Here is a 12,843-nt window from a genome sequence, read left to right as displayed (position 1 = left end):
CTTTTTTTTTTTTTTTTTTTTTTTTTTTTTTCTCTCTCTCTCTCTCTCTCCATCTCTCTCTTCCACTTCTGGGGTGGGAAGCCAGCATTTCCTGCATTGCCGCTTTCGTCATTAAATGATTACGTTTGGCACCCTCCTGGTTTTTGTGTCCCTTGCTGCTGGTGCTGGGCTGCACAGGCCCCCCCCAAAACGTCAAGCACACCAGCCAACCAGACCAGCCACTACCGGTGACGACAAATCATCCGACTGTACCCTCTGATGCAAGTATCGCCGCGCAAAGGCACAAATCGCATATTAGCGCCCAAGCCCGTCGGTGTTAGGGCTGCACGCTAACTGAACGCTAACGGCGCGCCAACTTTGTACCCCTGCGACGATCCAGAGGTTTTCGCTTCAAGAATTTCTTATTATTCCATCTTTGGGTTCTTTGCCTTGCTTTGCTTTCGGTACAGAGTAAACGAGACCCCGTTGCACTTTGTGCCAACATGCCCAGCTTGACGGACATGCCTAAAATGAATTATATACAGGGTCCGTCAGCTATGCAAATCCTGGTGATTCTAGAGTCTAGTCTAGTCTAGTGCCTCTTATTTTTTTTTTTCTCCTCCAAAAACCCTGCACCCCTGGCAAGAATTGAGGATTTTCCCCAATTGATGAGCAAAAGAAGAACAAGTGCCAAAGGTCACTTGACATGAATTTTCCTTTGCATCGTAAAAAAATAAACAAGTAAAAACAAAAAAAAAAATAAAAGGAATCTTGTACCCAACCACTCTAGCCAGCCCAAGTCCGATATTCGAGAAGCAAAAACACGCCAGAAAAACACACCAACCTTGAGCGTGCCGCCGGAAACCTGGAAGCACTTCCCCGTGTTCCTGTCGTCCCATGTCAAGATTGCATCGGTTGAAAGATAAGATGCACGGTGTTCCAAAGACCGAGCTGTGGTACCTTTTTTTTAGTTAATGATTTAGGATTTGTTCCAGCAGGTTCTCTTGGGGGGTGAACCAGGGAGAGAGAGAGAGAGAGCGAGAGACGCGAGTTAGTGTCAAAGACTCCTGAACGGCGGCGGGGATTCGCAAACACACGGACGGTTTTGTGTTGTGTGTTTTGCAGAAAGCAGAAAGCGAGCGAATGTTCGGAAAAATTCGGGGCCCTGGCGCGCAATTGGTCCCCCCCTCCCAATCGGCGATCCCAATGCACACGGCTTGAGCGGATTGTAACTGGTTCGAAACGGCGAGCCATGTTTGGTGAAATTGAAATGAGTAGGTTATTTTTGTGTATGGCGTCCATTTTTTTTTTTTTTTGCAACATGGGCCGCGAAAAATATGTGCAGAGAATCGAAATAGGTACATCAATCAATCATGGCCAAATTGACAGCCCGTCACCTCCCAGCAGTCAGTCAAGTCGGTTAAGTTAATTAACCCTGAGGCATCCTCTCCCCCAAGCTAGTAGTCCTTAGTCCTTGGTTCCTAGTGCTTGGTTCCTCGTCCCAACACACGCCATCGCCCCTAATCCCCTTCATCACACTCACACTCACACTCACACCCACTTCCGTCAAATTCTCAATCAACAGAACCCTCTTTTTTTTATTGATTGATTGATTGATTGATTGATTCATTTATTTTTCTAACGACGAAGCGTCAACAGTCCCGGGCGATAAGGCAATTTGCCATAGTCGCCGCTCGAGTTGGGTGAGCGGCCCTGGTACAACATCTGCAGGTTGCACGGGTCGATGGTCATGGTCTGGTCGGGGTTGCTGCGGACGAGGTCGCCGTGGCTGATGTCGTTGGTCCAGGTGGCGCCGCTGTTGGCCTTGCCGGCAAAGGGGTTCGACTCGGTCGCGGCCTGCGGCGTCCAGTTGCCGCCGAGGCTGGCGGCCGTGAAGGACCGGAAGTACCGGCCGTTGGCTCCGACGGCCTCGACAATCATGAGATACTTGGCGTTGCCGGTGCCGCCCTGCACCGTGTAGACCTGCACGGCCTCGAACAGGTTGTTGGTCGTGTCGGACAGCACGGTCTGGTAGTTGGCTCCAAAGCTGCCGGGGAAGTTGCCGATGGGCATGCTGGCCCGGTAGATCTTGCCGTTGTCGCCGGCAAAGAACAGGTACATGTTGGTGCCGTCACCGATGAGGGTCTGGTCGATGGCGCCCGTGCTGGAGCCGCTGATCTGGCCCGTGAAGAGCGGCTGGGCGGCCGACCAGCCGTTGGCGTCGGTCGGGTTGCTCGACGTCTTGTACGAAAAGGTGGTCGGCCCCCACTGGTAGGCCAACACCCAGACGTTCTTGGGCCGGTGGAAGAAGAGCGTCGGCGCCACGGTGGCCTGCGTCATGGCCGTCTGCGCCACAGACCCCATCTGGTTGAAGTTGTCAAAAAGGCCAAAGGCGAACGAGCCCCATTTCGAGCCCTGGTCGTGGTTCGTCGCGTAAACCAGGTGCCGCCCGTTGTAGTTGGCGTAGGTGAAGTCCTTGAGCGAAACCCACCCGTTCTTGGGCTCGGCGAGCGCGCCCGACGAGGTCCAGCGGTAGGTAGATGGGAGGGCACACTGCGCCGAAACGGCAGCGGCCGAGGCCAGAAAGGCAATGCCCGTCTCGAAGAAGCGCATTATGAACGGGAACTAACTAACTAACTAACAACAACAACCAAAAAAAGAGCGACTCGTATGGATCGGAGCTGAGCTACAGGGTTCGTGACATGAACATCAGGAGTGGCCGAGACCTGGGATTTATACAGCCATGACCAGGTAACCAGGAACACCCGCAGAGAACTAAACGAAACAACACCATTGAATCAGTTGGATCTGTCCTCTCGTCGTCATGCCATGGACCAATCCGCCGGGTGACGATTCAGGACATTCACCGTGGTCTGAAAACCTGTCTGACTAGCTCGACGACTAGTGCTAGTTATTCCGTCCACTCGCGATGCTCGAAAAAAAAAAAAAAAAAAAAAAAAAAAAAAAAAAAGGGTCCCTTGTCCCCAACCAACCCCTGCGTGATTTGGCCGGACGTAAAATTCTCCAGAGTGCGGGGGAATCAGACCCCCCAAAAAGGCCGGCATGGAAGGGCTTTCTCCGCAACCGACCACGGCCTTGCAAATGCTCCTTTTGAGTCGACTGGGGCCTGCGTTTCAAATCATGTTATTTTGGGCAGGCGAGTATTACCTTTGGTGTCCTTTTCAAGCAACCAATTCCACTTTTGGGTTGCGAGTGGGGAACAATTCTAGTGCCATCCATCTACATCGTACCGTGGTGCGGTCCGGGAGAGCGGGCTAACCCCTGACCTTCGACCAAAGATCATCACATCGTCGGGATGTGGTACTTGACCAGAAGCGCACCAGTAGCTGGCCTTGTCTGCCTTGGGGTGGAAAGACATTGTTGCGTTAAATGTCAAATTAAGCGAACTAGGCAATGGAATTTCCTGCTGGATTGACTTTTAATCACTACCTTGGATGCAATATGAATACCCTTTTTTTTTGCGGGGACGGGAAGCTTGATAATCGCACAAATCGGCCAGCCAAGAAACAAGGATGCTGCTGATGACAACTCGATGATCGACGGAACCGGGTCGCTCAATGTCATATTTCAATATACCTGGAATTGTCAGTACTTGGGACGGAACCCACTTTGTATTTTGATGCTTTGTAATACATATCATACAATGATACAACTCACATGGTCTCGTCTACTGCTAGTCTACAGTACAGTAGTTCTAGACTTTCTTTGACGAGGCCATTCGCCTTTTTACGTCTCACGTGAATGAATATACATCCACTCTCCCACTTTCCCTCGTTCCACGTCTCATGGCTGCCGGGCCGCGGCATGCAGCGGCCAACCAGGCGACCAACCAAAAAGTCATACCTTTTGCTTGGGGGTCCCACCCATATATGCCGTCCTGTAAACGAATGTGGGCGAAGGTGGAAAATTCCCCAGGAATTCATTTTTTTTGTGCCACCTCGCTTATGTACAAGCGGCAGAAACTGCCGGCATTGGGAAGCAGTCTGAATGGGGGAAAAAATATTATCTCCTTTAAAAAGACCGTTTTATGCCCTTTGTCATTGGGTGGAACCGATTCCCTCTTTCGTCACCACCAGTTTCTTTTTGTCGCTCCAATCACTCATCTTTGTGTTAGCCGGCAAACGACAAGATATTCAATGCATCTTCGTATCGTTTGCAACCCACTCCTGCAGCCTGTTGGCATTTTTGCCTATAGTCCCTGGGGAATGCATCTCCACGAACCATTGTCAGACATGTTGTAGTCATAAGGGATGGAGCGACCGGGAATAACCGGCAGTGCGTCTGTTTGACGGGTGGGTGGTGCTGGGTGCTGGTGGAGAAGGAGGAAACCTTTGGTATGACGGGTTGCTTTTTGAATCTTTTTTGCGCCAATAACCTTCGTTTATTCCGGAACCGCTAACCGATGATCCTTGTCCAGGGCAGCCAAGCCATATCGACTTGTACACCGACGCGGAAAACAGGCCAAAGTTACAACTATGGGGTGCAGACATTTGTCGAAACGCCCAACGCGCGTGCCTTCTTCACCCACCACGGCATCGACGTCGCCCTTCCAACTCGGCTGACAAACATTATCAATAAGTATGTCTAGTTGACCATAGGTCAAGGGGTCCCGTTTCCAACGAGATGGCCGAAAAAGTACGAGTCCTTAATTGTGCCGGGCTGCTTTTACTGACCGCTCGCCCCTTGTAAGCCTGAAATAGATATGAACGACCAAGAGAGCGATCTGATTAGCAAGCTAGCCCGCAACGCAACCTGGGCTCGCATCATCGAGAGCTCGCAGCTCCCAGTCATAAACCGCCGATCCCGAGAAGTTGGTGGCCGCCAGTCCCAAGAACGACTCGAGATCCATCGCGACGTCTAGTTTCTCCCCAGCCCAGCATGCTCAACCCGTGCACGAGAGGGAGGAACAAACTGGCGCCGAGGCAGGCGTGCATGAGGAAGCGCATGGTCCGGTATCCCGGCTGGCGGAACTTGCTTGCGGTGCAGAAACAGAATGAAACAAAATGAAGAATAAGTGACGACTGCCAGCAGGAATGATCAGCTGTCTTTTTGCCTAAAGTTGTTGGAACGAAAGGGGATCAGCCACCATATATCTACTTGATCCACCAGTATAACTGTATAAGCTTCAAGCAGCCAATGCACAACGATGCCAAGGAACAACAACCCCGGGAGCCGAGGTAAGTTTAGTAAGTAGCAAGTATGGATGTAACTCCAAAGAGACACCAGCCTATTTTCCACCGTTATTAACGTCTCCTGCCTGTCTATTGTGTACATGCCCAGGCAGCCTACTTACTGTTTTTGGCAAAGGCTATCCTGTACCTAAGCGCGAAGGGCAGTTTTGCTTTTCCTGCAATTTTAGCGCTCAAGTATGACCATTACTGCGGCCATGAAACTCGAATTCTTGTCGCCTTGGAATCCTGAATTCTTAGTTTATATAGATAGCAGCAGAATTGGTCTCCTATGCTATTTTCCAAGTTATGCTACGGCTTGAAAACAAACAACGAAAAATCAGTTTCTTACACAAAATCTCGACTTGGCGATTTTTATTTTTGTTTATTTTTTTTTCGGAAAAGGTTTTTTTTTTTTTTTTTTTTTTTTTAAAAAAAAAAAAAAAAAAAAAAAAAAAAAAAGCGACGCGAGCATGGGCGCTCCTCACCCCACTAACAGCCCCTACCCTGGCCTGGGCAGTACATGCAGATTCGCCTCTGGTTGTATATGTCCCAGATCCCAAGGGACGGGGAACTTCATAACTTCTCATTTCGTGCATTTTTACACTCATAGTGTGCGTCTGGTCAGCATTGCACCTCAACGTTCCGCCACGAACCCAAATAACGTCCAGAAACATTCTGCTCAACGCGCGCAGTGGATCATCGTCGTCATATATGCACCCGAGCTGATGGTTTTGATGGTCTGCAGGCTTTGGTCATCTGCCAAATTTCTACACAAGATGATCACCGAGACGGCAGATAGAATAGAAAGTGTTGCTGGGGATTGGGTCCATGACGTACAGCTTTTTCGCATGTACCGGTGGTTTTGCCTTTCAATATGACGAGATTGGCTTGGTGCCAGACGCAGCACAAGACCGCGAGGCCACGAGTGCTCAGAGTTTTACATTCACAGCTCGTGGCGTGGCACTCTTGTCGCGGTGCGGACATCTGCCAGATGTTACGCGAAAGGAGGTTGATGACAAGAGCAAGGCAAACAACCTTGCGAGGGCAACAGTAATACTCTAGGCAGCTTGGACGTTGATTCAATCGATGGGAAGACTGACTACTGACCTGCCGGTCACGCTTTTGGAGGTCAACACTGTCGCTCATGTGTAAATCGTGATTAATAGCAATATCCTTTAAACCCAACCATATCTAACTGTGGATTCCCACGACAGGCTTTGTGCATTGTCCATAAATATTTTATGGTGGAACAAGCCGCAGCTACCCAAGCAACCCGAAATCTTCCGGGACAAGTCACTCATTTCGCAAGACAAGGCAGTGCATCACTTGTACCACTTTTTTTTTTTCCCAACCAGCTCCATAGGATTGTCTCCCTATTTTACCAGGCCAACGTCAAAAGGATGCAGGAACAGCGTTCTTCGAGAGGCGACCACGCGTTCTGGACGAAGGCACGAAGCCAAATGCGGCAAGCAAACGAAGATGGTCGAGCCAGGCGGTAGCAATCCATACCTATCCCCAACTGATGCAAAACAACCGACTGCTCCTGTGTCACAACGCCGGCCAGGCGAAATGTGTGCATTTCAGGCCAGAGCAGCTCGTGGTGAACCATGTCGGAAACTGGCCATCTGGCGATCTCCTCCGCGGCGTGGATGGTCTTGTGGTCGGGCATGGTCCTGTGGCTGGCAAACTTCATATACGGGGACATCCACATCGCAGCCTGGAACGACCACTCCCCGGCCGAGGCCGAGAAGTGAACATGGCGAGGTTCGTCCTCCTACATTGCTTTCTGCGGCGGTTTATGGGTGGTCCTCAAATTTGCAGTGTATAGAATACCCAAGCTAAATGAATTTAGGGAGCACTGGATAGACGGAAAAAGATCCTTGGGCCAAAAGATCATTCTAGCCATCGTTGTCTTCGTTTGTAGGTTGAGCTTAGCTTTTTTCCAGAGCTTTCACCGTTGTAAGTAAGGGCTTTGATTGGAATACGGGACTGGATTCTATAGTTCCCTCCCTTCCCCCCATTCACGACAGGCTTTTTGGTTTATTTTTCACCTCGCTTAGATACTCAAGCAAACAATATCGTACACGAATCTAAGCAGTTTTAACGATAATGAAATACAAACTTCAGGGATTATACTTTACATACATACTAACGCCAGGCTGCCAGCGTAAACCCCGATTTTTGATAATTTGTGTTATTAGCATTTTATTGAAAAACCGCAGGCTTTCTTTTTGTCCGGAGCTCCAATTTAATCTATATGAATAAAACATATGTAAGAAAGTCAAATAACTTTTACATAATTTAAATGGGTATATTTATGTATTAATGAGCTTTTTATGCTTTCACTTATAAGTAATTTAATCATAAAGCTTATTTAATATATTAGCGTCTACAAATATTACCGAATTCAAATAGAAATTGTACATACTTTACATTATATCATAACAGGAACTTTGAACTTTATAAATTATATACTTTACTGAAATTTTAAAGTTATATTTATTGATATATGTATCCAATACTAATACGGTACATCTACCCCCATATGCGACGAAATTCGACAAAATGTTCGCAAACTAAAACGAACGCGGTTTTCTTGGCTAATCTGATTGGCCAAAAAACTATGTGGCTAAAAGGTATAAGGAACGCTTGGTTCACCCTGCAACGCNNGGGGGGGGGGGGGGGGGGGGCGGTTTAGTCTGAGCACTGAAACTAAGTAATTTATAACAATAACCCAATAACGGCCGCCCGTATTATAGTTAACGACGTAATTTATGGAACCGCGTGCGCCCTTATACCAACTTGGGCTTTTCTAATAAAATAATATTATATTTGAACAGTTGCTCTATTCGGTCGGTTTCGATTTAGCATCCGTTTTTAAATCAAATACCCACGCGGTTTTAGAATTGCACCTTTTATATGTACCAAACGGGCCGGCCAGGCTTAAGGCATTCCAAAACCCCCCCACGGGGGCCCGTGGCAGCCCAAATCGGTGGGGCGGCCAACCCGTGGGTGGGTTGAATTTTTTGTGGGGGGGGCCCGGCCCGGCCCAAAACCGTACACGGGTTTTCTTGGCAACCCGCGGGCCCCAGTGGGAGAACCCGTAAAATTACAAATTTTCCATATTTATATTTATGATTTTTTTTCGAAATATAGGTAAAAATCACAATTACAAATAAAATATAATTTACGATTAAAAATAAAATATAATATATATTGACGATTACAAATAAACCATACCATAAAATGACGATAATAAATAAAATATAATATAAAATAACGATTATAAATAAACCATAGTATAAAATCACGATAATAAATTATATAATATAAAATTACCATAATAAATCAAATATAACATAAAATCACGATAATACATCAAATATAATATAAAATCACGATTATGAATCAAATATTATATAAATTTACGATTGCAAATAAAATATAAAAAGGAAAATAAATATATTAAACCTTTATTTTACAATTGGGAGCTTTTCGAATTACGCCCATACACGATATTACCCCGTACCCGTTTCACTGCCCTAAATAGGGTTTTTATTAACAATTTATTAGGTTAAAACCCTTTTTAACTAAAAACGGGTAATGGGGGTATACGGTTAATATTTCCCCGGATTGGGGTATTAGCGACCGCTACCTAAATAGGATTATCGTTATCCGAATTTAAATTTTCGCTTAATTCCCCCAAATTATATACGAACCCAATAAATTCTTTAAAACGGTCGTTTTCAATTTCTTCGTCTTCCGGGGACATAAATTCTTTATATATAATAAAAGTTTTAATACCGATTAAAAAAAATGATTTTTTTTTAATCGAAGCGTAAATAACAGCACGGTCCCGGATTACCGATAAAATTAACGAAAATTGATTAAAAAAAATCGAATTGCCTAATTATAACCATAACCGCTTAATAAAGATGGAAATAGTAAAAATAGCTAAAATATCGCGGGCGATTTGGGCAAATTCCGGGAATTTGGTTTTATAAATAGCCCACCAGTTGAAAATATTATTATCGTTTTCCATAATTGCGGTAAATAATCGAGGATTAATATATATATACTAATATAACCATCCGTATAACCATCCGTATAACCATCCGTATAACCATCCATAATTTGAAAATAACGAACTTTAAATAAAAAATATTTTAATTTTTAACCGGATATTTTTTTCAATAAAACGATCGATGGAATATAGGCTGGTTATTGGATTTAAATTTTGGTTAAAAATATATTTGCGTTTTTTTGGACTCGGTTTCCGCTATAAAATAAATAAAACTGGATCCGTTCCCGGGTAAATTAATTTTATTTTGGGGTGGAAATTTGGATTTCGTTTTTGCGAATATAATTCGGCCAAACGATTAATGTTTCGGTTAATTAAATTTTTCACCTTTTGGTTAATATATTTTGCGTAATATCGGAACCTGTTTTTTTTAAAATCCGTCCGCGTAAATGGGATTAAAATAACCGCCACAAAATACATTTTTTCAATTTTTTAACGTTAAATTAAATCGATATATTTGTCCAATTTTGCTCGTGCAATACGAACTACGTTTTTCAAATTGGTATACCATCCCGTTTATGGATATTTTTGGGTTTTTCCCTGAAATTCTCGTTCGAAATTAGTAAAAGCAATTCCAATAATTCCCAACCCAAATAAAACGTACGCAATTTTTTCCATTTTATTGGCGCCAAAAACATTGGTAAAAACCGCGATAGTTTTAATCGTTGCTAAAAAACATTCAAAAATCGTCCAACTTTTTGCAAATGTTCGAAATTTGGATAAAATCAAATTCGCCCGGTTATCCTGGCCCTTTATTAACACAAAATATTATTTAATAAATAATTCCATGGTTTTACGTAGTTAAAACGCACGCGCAATAACCGAAATGGTTAAACTCCATTTCGTTTATATATTTTTAATTAAAAAACGGGGTCTTTTAACGCCAAATTCGCCAATAATTTATTGCAAATTGGAAAAGAATTCGGTACGTTTGGGGCTTTAATACAATAAAACCGCCAAATAACGTAACTTATATAAAAACTGATATATTAAATAATTATATTTCAAAATTTTTAATAAAATTAAACACTTATTTGGGCGATAATATATTTTGGAAATATATCCCATATTTTAAATTCCTCCAAATTATTAATCGCCAAATATTCCTATCGTTGGAATTAACCAAAAATGCGCGGAAATCTGCTTTAGGAATATAAAAATTTTAATATATAACCCCTTTTATTAATTGTAAAACGTAAATTATACAAAAAATTTGTAAAATGTTTAATTGCATTTATAGTTGGGGAATATGTTTTCGAATTTCCGCAACAACGTCCCCGGTACGGAAATTGGAAATATCATCAACTATAATAACCAATATTTTACCTTCCAATTTATATTTAAAAATAATTTAAACGGTAAATTTTACCAGTTTTTCCTTCGTTTTGCTGGCGTTAATCGCAATAAAATCCAAAATAATATACCGACGTACCCAATTATTGTCGATATAAACGGCCACAATACCCCAAAAAACGTGTTTTAAACCGGGGTTTGTCCATCCGTCCACGACCAAACAAAATTTGCCTCTTTTGGGGATATTTATTACATTTTGGGCAATAATATTTTCGGATATATTGTTGCATTTTTTGGCCAGGGTTTGTGGCGATGAAACCCTCCATCGATCGTTTCGGGTCTGTACAAACATTTTAAATTCCGAATTTTATATAATATTAAATCCTTTTCGCAATAAAATGCAAAATCGGACGTATAATTCCTTAACCTCTTTTTTGGTATATTTATGGATTTTTTTCGTTTAAAAAATGTAATTATATATTAATTTTTGCAAATATAGAAATAATAGTATAAAATGGTTATATGGATGGTTATATAAATGGTTATATGGATAATTACATTTCGTTAATAAATGGAAAAAACTTACCACATAAAAATCCGTAAAAATTAAACTGGGGTTAGGTAAATCGTTTTGTAATCCGAATTCGTTTTAAACACAAATAATTGTATTCCGATACCGTATAAGGGTGCTGGTTCCATAATACTGGTTTTTTTTACTAAATTGGGGATATTTTAACATTTGCAAACATTTTTTGCAAATTAAACATAATTCGCCGTTTTTTCGAAAAAAACTTTAATGGTAATATTGCCAAATTTCCGCCAATTTAAATTTCTAAAACCCTTTAACGGTTAAATCGACTTTATTATCTGTCGGTTACCAACGTCGAAACCAAAATCCAAAAACGAATAAATCGAGGAAATTATTTTATAATTTAAATATGTATATATAATACGCATCCTTTTTCCCGCCGTATAAAACAGGATCGTTGCAACCAATGTTTTATTTATTTGCAAATACCGTAATAAATTTAGTTTTAACTTCCAAATCTAACTTAAAAAGGAAATTATAATCGTGCGAATTAACGCCAGGTGAACGTGGGACGGGTGTACATATATTCGAAAAATAATTACGAAATTCGTTAACGATTTTAATATCCGGAAACACTAGTTTTTCGACTAAGATTTCCGGAGGTGGCGATACGGTATCCATTACGATAATATGGTTAAAAGTTTGAAAAAAAAGGAAAATATGTTTTCGTTATTATTTTCAAATTTAGGAAAAAATGGGACTATATTTAATTTATCCGCTTAATTAAACAGTGGAATTTTGAATAATCGATAACGGGGAAATATCGGTTAAACTTTGTATTAAAAATTTGTTAAAATTAAAAATTTGTACTGCTTAATGTTTTTTTTTCTTTTTTACATTATTATTTGTCGCCAGGTTTTACCTACACAAATATGGCAAAAACAAAACAAGAAAAACGTCGACAAATTCCTAATTTTCCCAAATTAGACCAAATACTACCATATAATAAATAAACATTTCTTTTTTAATTATTGGATATTTAAATTAACAATTTGTTAATTTCCGGTTAATTTACGTCGAACCCATTCCGTACTTTTACATTTCTTTGAAAAAATAAACCCCGAGTTATTTTTACGATTACTGGAAATTCCAAAAACACCCTTACCTATTATCCATTCAAAAAATAATTTACAAATAAAACGAGGGAAAACTAAAAAAACCGTAAAAAAGACAACTGGGGGTAAACCACTAAATCGAAATACCGGAAAACTTGACACACGGGTACAAAATAATAAACAATAAAAGAATAATCGTGCAAAACGGTTTTAACCTGGGAATAAAAAATATACTTGGTTATATTGGATAATTATATTTTAATAGCTATTTATAATAATTGCGTTAAAAAAAATCCGCCGATTGCAATCCCGTACAGACCTTTTAATCCCCAAAATCGCTTTTCAGCGTTTAGTTAAAAATATAATGTTTATAATTACGCCTTATATTATATTGCAAATACAAAAAAAGGTTTTAATGGTATTGCAAAAAGCGGCGGAAATGTTTTTGGTACAATTATTTACTGCTTTAAAACTTGCTATTATTTATGCAAAACGGGTTACAATATCGACGAAAAATATACAATTGGTTCGGTTAATGTTAAAAATAATGGGTTATAAATTTTTTTCTTAAAATATTAAAATATTAAATTCAATTAACCGTTTGGACATTTTTTTAAATTTTGTTTTTGTTTAATTGGAAATTTATTACGCTAA

The 12,843-nt window shown here is 41.4% G+C and overlaps 2 protein-coding genes across 2 annotated transcripts; both read right to left on the bottom strand.

The window, feature by feature from the left end:
* Positions 1-1,617: 1,617 nt before the first annotated feature.
* PpBr36_02198 (uncharacterized protein) lies at positions 1,618-2,592 on the bottom strand (the record flags this gene model as incomplete). Its single annotated transcript, XM_029889380.1, has 1 exon — positions 1,618-2,592. One exon carries the CDS (start codon positions 2,590-2,592, stop codon positions 1,618-1,620), a length of 975 nt encoding a protein of 324 aa, XP_029753974.1.
* Positions 2,593-6,544: 3,952 nt separating this feature from the next.
* Positions 6,545-6,840, bottom strand: PpBr36_02197 (uncharacterized protein; the record flags this gene model as incomplete). The annotated part of the gene is made up of 2 exons (XM_029889379.1): positions 6,545-6,609; positions 6,681-6,840. The coding sequence occupies 2 exons, from the start codon at positions 6,838-6,840 to the stop codon at positions 6,545-6,547; spliced, it is 225 nt and encodes a 74-aa protein (XP_029753977.1).
* Positions 6,841-12,843: the final 6,003 nt, after the last annotated feature.

The sequence above is a fragment of the Pyricularia pennisetigena genome, chromosome 3 (genome assembly GCF_004337985.1).
Source record: "Pyricularia pennisetigena strain Br36 chromosome 3, whole genome shotgun sequence".
Lineage (NCBI taxonomy): Eukaryota > Fungi > Ascomycota > Sordariomycetes > Magnaporthales > Pyriculariaceae > Pyricularia > Pyricularia pennisetigena.
This window is presented reverse-complemented; position numbering and strand designations above follow the sequence as displayed.